This window comes from Pristis pectinata, chromosome 2 (genome assembly GCF_009764475.1).
Source record: "Pristis pectinata isolate sPriPec2 chromosome 2, sPriPec2.1.pri, whole genome shotgun sequence".
Lineage (NCBI taxonomy): Eukaryota > Metazoa > Chordata > Chondrichthyes > Rhinopristiformes > Pristidae > Pristis > Pristis pectinata.
The window spans coordinates 687,577-693,576 of NC_067406.1; the positions used below are offsets into that span (position 1 = coordinate 687,577).

Genomic DNA, 6,000 nt, shown 5'->3' on the forward strand with positions numbered 1-6,000 from the left:
CACCCTGCATATCCCCACCCTGTGTACACCCACGCTGCGTACCTGCCCTGCATAACCATACGCTGCGTAACTCCGCCCTGCATAACCCTGCACTGCATACCCCCGCCTTGCATACCTGCCCTGCGTAACCCTGCGCTGTGTACCCCCATGCTGCATACCCGCCCTGCATAGCCCCTCCCTGTGTACCCCCACGCTGCGTACCTGCCCTGCGTAACCATGCGCTGTGTACCCCTGCCCTGTGTACCCCACCCTGTGTACCCGCCCTGTTTACTCCCGCCCTGCGTACCTGCCCTGTGTACCCCCTGCGCTGCATACCCCACCCTGTGTACCCACCCTGTGTATCCCCGTCCTGTGTACCTGCCCTGTGTACCTGCCCTACGTACCCCCGCACTGTGTACCCCCATCCTGCGTACCCACACTGCGTACCCCCACACTGTGTACCCTCGCCCTGCGTACCCCGCCTGCGTACCCGAAATGCGTACCCCAGCCTTATGTACCCACCCCACATACCTACACCTGAAGCCCCGCGGTGTACCCGCCTTGCATGGACGCCCGTCCTTTGGACCCCCACCCCAGCAGTGTGGGTGATGGAGGAGCCCGGCCGGGGAGCTGCGTCTCCAGTGGATGATTCACCCCGCACGGTCACAGCGCTGGGGGCTGCAGGTTCTACTTACACCGTGTGTTGTCCCGGGACGTGTACCGGACGCCGTCCCGGGACCTGTACCGGGTGCCGTCCCGAACCCTGTACCGGGCACCATCCCGGGCCCTGAATGCCAGCAACACGGGGTGTGGAACAGCTCTGTGCTGGGGACACTGTCCCGAGCCCTGTACTGGTCACTGTCCCGAGCCCTGTATTGCCCCCTGTTGACGGAGGGAACTGACCGTTGGGGAGGAGGTGTTAGGATGGAGGGTGGGTTTGTTTGGGGGCTCCCTGTACACTGTGCAGAGCAGTCACTGGTCATCCTTATCTTCCAGACACACACCGGACATCAGCCGCAGGAGAGTTGATAACAGGCGCTGAAGCAGAGTGTTGTACCGACAGTTGGTGCCTCTCACACCACCAACAGCTGCCTGTAACCCACCACCGGCTGCCTGTATCCCACCACCAGCTGCCTGTACCTCCCCAGCTCAGCCACTCTCACCACCTGTCCAATAGTCCTGGTGTGGGCAGGGGAACAGCTCCGCGCCGGGGACACGGGGTGTGGAACAGCTCCGCGCCGGGGACACGGGATTGGAACAGCTCCGCGCCAGGGACACGGGGCGTGGAACAGCTCCGCGCCGGGGACACGGGATTGGAACAGCTCCGCGCCGGGGACACGGGGTGTGGAACAGCTCCGCGCTGGGGACACAGGATTGGAACAGCTCCGCGCCAGGGACACTGTGTGGAACAGCTCCGCGCTGGGGACACGGGGTGTGGAACAGCTCCGCGCCGGGGACACGGGATTGGAACAGCTCCGCGCCGGGGACACGGGGCGTGGAACAGCTCCGCGCTGGGGACACGGGGTGTGGAACAGCTCCGCGCTGGGGACACGGGATTGGAACAGCTCCGCGCCGGGGACACTGTGTGGAACAGCTCCGCGCCGGGGACACGGGGTGTGGAACAGCTCCGCGCCGGGGACACGGGGCGTGGAACAGCTCCGCGCCGGGGACACGGGGTGTGGAACAGCTCCGCGCCGGGGACACGGGGCGTGGAACAGCTCCTCGCTGGGGACACGGGATTGGAACAGCTCCGCGCTGGGGACACAGGATTGGAACAGCTCCGCGCTGGGGACACTGTGTGGAACAGCTGGTTGTTGTGAAGAGATTATAGACCTTTGTTGTTTGTAATTTATAGAAACGATTTGGATGTGAATATACAGGGTTAGTTAGTTTGTGGTGGTGCTGTGGATAGTGTAGAGGGTTATGTAAAATCACAGGGGGATGTTGATCAGCTGGGTGTGGGGGCTGAGGACTGGCAAATGGCTTTCAATCCAGATAAACGTGAGGTGTTGCATATCGGGAGATCAATCCAGGGCAGGACTTGTGCCGTGATGGTGGGGACCTGGGGAGTGTTATGGATCAGAGGGACCTGGGAATGCAAGTGCATAAAGAAATAGTGGTTGAGGTGGGCACATTAGCAACATTTCAAAGCCATCGAGATAAGTACATGGATAGGAGAGGGTTAGAGGGCTGTGGGCCAAACATGGGCAGATGGGATTAGCTCGCTGGGCAACACAGTCAGCATGGATGAGTTGGGCCAAAGGGCCTGCTTCCATTGCTGTATGACTCTGTGACGCATCCACAGACGTTGCTCGACCTGCTGAGCTCCTCAGGCAGATTGTTCTCCTCCAACCTTTCCAACATGTGAACCTGTCCAGGTGTCTTTTAAACATAATTGTTCCCACCTCTAGCACTTCCTCCGTATACCCACCAGTCTCTGTAAAAGTTGCCCCTCAGGTACCATAGAACAGAACAGGGACAGGCCCTTCGGCCCACCATGTCTGTGCTGACCATGATGCCAATCTAACTACTCCCACCTGCCTGCACGCGGTCGGTCCCTCCATTCCCTCCCTGTTCCTGTGTCTGGCTAAATGATTATTAAGCACCACTATTGTATCTGCCTCCACCACCTCCCCTGGCAACATGTTCTAGGCACCCACCACCCTCTGTGTAAAAACAAAACCTTGTCTCACACATCTCCTTTAAACTTTCCCCTTCTCATCTTAAAGCTATGCCCTCTAGTATTTGACATTTCCACTCTGACTGTGTATCTATGCCTCTATCAGATCTCCCGTCAGCCTCCTCCACTCCGGAGAAAACAACCTCTCCTTGATAGCTCATACCCTCTAATCCAGGCAGCATCCTGGTGAACCTCTCCTGCACCCCCTCCAACGCCCCCACACCCTTCCTGTAACAGGGCGATCAGAACTGCACACAATGCTCTAGTTTTAGACTCCCCTACCTTGACCGTTCACCTTATCTCTGCCCCTCATGATTTATAAACGTCTACAAGGTCACCCCTCAGCCTCCTTCGCTCCAGGGAAAACAGTCCCAGCCTGTCCAGCCTCTCCTTATAACTCAATCTCTCCAGTCCTGGCAACATACTTGTGAATCTTTCCTGCAGCCTCTCCAGCTGAATTACACCCTTCCTATAGCTGGGCGACCAGAACCGCCCACAACACTCCAGGTGTGGTCTCACCAACGTCTTGTACAGCTGTAACATGACGTCCCAGCTCTTGTACTCAGTGCCCTGACCGAGGGTGTGGCAAATGCCCCCTTCACCTCCCTGTCTACCTGTGTCACCACTTTCGGGGAACAATGTACCTGTACCCCCAGGTCTCTCTGTTCTACACTCCCCTGGGCCCTGCCGTTCACTGTGTATATCCTGCCCTGGTTTAACTTACAAAACTGCATCACTTATCTGAGTTAAGTTCCATCTGCCATTCCCTGGCCCACTTTCCCAGTAGATCTAGATCCTGTTGTAATCTTAGACAACCTTCCTCACTGTCCACTATACCACCAATTTTTGTGTCATTTGCAAACTTACCAATCATGCAACCAACATTGTCATCCAAACCATTAACATATATGGCAAACAGCAGGGGACCCAGCACAGATCCTTGCAGTACACCACTGGTCACAGGTCTCCAATCTGAAAAACCAGCCTCCACCACCACCCTCTGTCACATGCCGGGCCAGCCTACCAAGTGGGACCTTGTCAAAGGCCTTGCTAGTGCCTACATAAACAACATGTACGGCCCTGCCCTGGTCAGTCCACTCCATCACCTCTTCAAGAAAACTCAATTAAATTTGTGAGACCTAATTTCCCACACACACTTAGTGAATTTAGTCAAGAAGAAAAAGGAAGCGTATGGAAGGTTTTGGAATCTAAAATCAAACGGGGCCCCCGAGGATTATAAAGAAACTAGAAAGGAACTCAAGAAGGGAATTAGGAAAGCAATGAGGGGTCATGAAAAGTCCTTGGCAAGTAGGATTAAAGAGAATTTCAAGGCATTCTAAACATACATCAAGAGCAAGAGGTTAACAAGGGAGGGGGTAGGACCACTCAAGGATAAAGGAGGGAACGTGCTTGGAGGCGGAGGATGTGGGTGAGATCCTTAATGAGCACTTGCGTCAGTATTTACCAAGGAGAAGGACGTAGAGGATAGGGAGATCAGTGTGGGGCATGTTAATGTGCCAGGGCATTTCAAGATAAAGGAGGGGGTGGTGTTGGGTTTCTTGAAGAACAAGGTTCATCAAGCATGTACAAAGCCATGCTGACCTGTCCTGATCAGACTCTCTCCATCCAAATACTGGTAGATCCTGTCCCTCAGAATTCCCTCCAGTAACATCCCCACCACTGGTGTCAGGCTGACCAAGCTGTAGTTCCCTGGCTTGTCCTTGCTACCCTTCTTAAACAACAGAACAACATTAGCCTCCTTCCAGTCTTCCAGAACCTCACAGTGGCTAACGATGAAGCAAGTATCTCCTCAAGGGCCTCCACAATTTCTTCTCGAACCTCCCACAAAGTCCGAGGATGCACTCGGTCAGACCCTGGGGAGTTATCCACCTTGATGTGCTGTAAGGCTGCAAATACTCCTCTCTGGTCATATGAATGTTCTCCAAAACATCTCCACTTGTTTCCCTCATCTCTTGAGGAGACATGATTTTCTCCTCAGTGAACATCGAGGAGAAATAGTTGTTAAAAACCCCATCCATCTCCTGTGGCCCGAGACACGGGTGGCCCTGCTGATCTCTGTGGGGACCTACTCTCTCCCTGGCCTCCCTTGAAGAGCAATTAAGGTGGATGTCCCCAGGGCCTGATGGGATATACCCCAGGTTATTGAGAGAGGCGAGAGATGAGATTGCTGGGCCCTTCACCAAGATCTTCATGTCCTCTATAGCTACAGGCAAGGTCCTGGAGGACTGGCGAGTAGCTAATGTTGTTCCATTGTTTAAGAAGGGAAACAGGGTAACTATAGACCGATGAGTCTCACCTCAGTGGTAGGGAAGTTACTGGAGAGGATTCTGAGGGACAGGATTTATGAGCATTTGGAAAACCATGGTCTAATTAGGGACAGTCAGCATGGCTTTGTGCAGGGCAAGTCGTGCCTTACTAACTAGGTTGAGTTTTTTGATGAGGTGACGAGGCTGATTGATGAAGGTAGAGCTGTGGATGTTGTCTACATGGGTTTTAGTAAGGCGATTGAACAGGACCCTTTGTTAAGTGTTGATGTACAGAAGGATCTTGGGGTCCAAGTTCATAGCTCCCTGAAAGTGGCTGCACAGGTTGATAGGGCGGTAAGGAAGGTGTACGGCAGGCTTGCCTTCATCAGTCAAGGCATTGAGTTCAAGAGTGAGGAAGTTATGTTGCAGCTTTATAAAACTCTGGTTAGGCCGCATCTGGAGAATTGCATTCAGTTTTGGTCGCCCCATTATAGGAAGGATGTGGAGGCTTTGGAGAGGGTGTAGAAGAGGTTTACCAGAATGCTGCCTGGATTAGAGGGTATGTGCTATAAGGAGAGGTTGGACAAACTTGGGTTGTTTTCTCTGGAGCGGTGGAGGCTGAGGGGAGACCTGATCAAAGTTTATAAGATTATGAGAGGCAGAGGTAGGGTAGACAGCCAGTATCTTTTTCCCAAAGTGGAAATGTCAAATACTAGAAGGCATAGCTTTAGGGTGAGACAGGGTAAGTTCAAGGGAGATGTGCAGGGCAGGTTTTTTTTTACACGGAGAGTGGTGGGTGCCTGGAATGTGCTGCTAGGGGTGGTGGTGGAGGCATTTAAGAGGTTCTTAGATAGGCACATGAATGTGCAGTGAATGGAGGGATGTGGACATTGTGTAGGCAGAAGGGATTAGTTAAATTAGGCATTTAATTACAAGGTTAATGAGTTCAGCACAACATTGTGGGATGAAGGGCCTGTTCCTGTGCTGTACTGTTATGCTGACAATCCCTAATCAGTCCACACCTTCCCAAATGCAGGGAGATCTTGTCCCTTGGAAGCCTCTCCGGAGACTCTC

At 53.6% G+C, this 6,000-nt stretch overlaps 1 protein-coding gene across 2 annotated transcripts in view; it reads left to right on the forward strand.

Moving 5' to 3' along the window:
* Positions 1-1,432, forward strand: part of adam19a (ADAM metallopeptidase domain 19a) — a 69,049-nt gene extending 67,617 nt beyond the window's left edge. Inside the window, exon 23 of one of the 2 annotated variants that reach the window (XM_052036600.1) lies at positions 976-1,431. In XM_052036600.1, coding sequence (XP_051892560.1) covers positions 976-1,021 — 46 coding nt within the window. In that variant the 3' untranslated portion in view covers positions 1,022-1,431. Of the gene's footprint in view, positions 1-975 lie in introns of both variants that reach the window. The other variant, XM_052036607.1, reaches the window with a different exon arrangement.
* Positions 1,433-6,000: the final 4,568 nt, after the last annotated feature.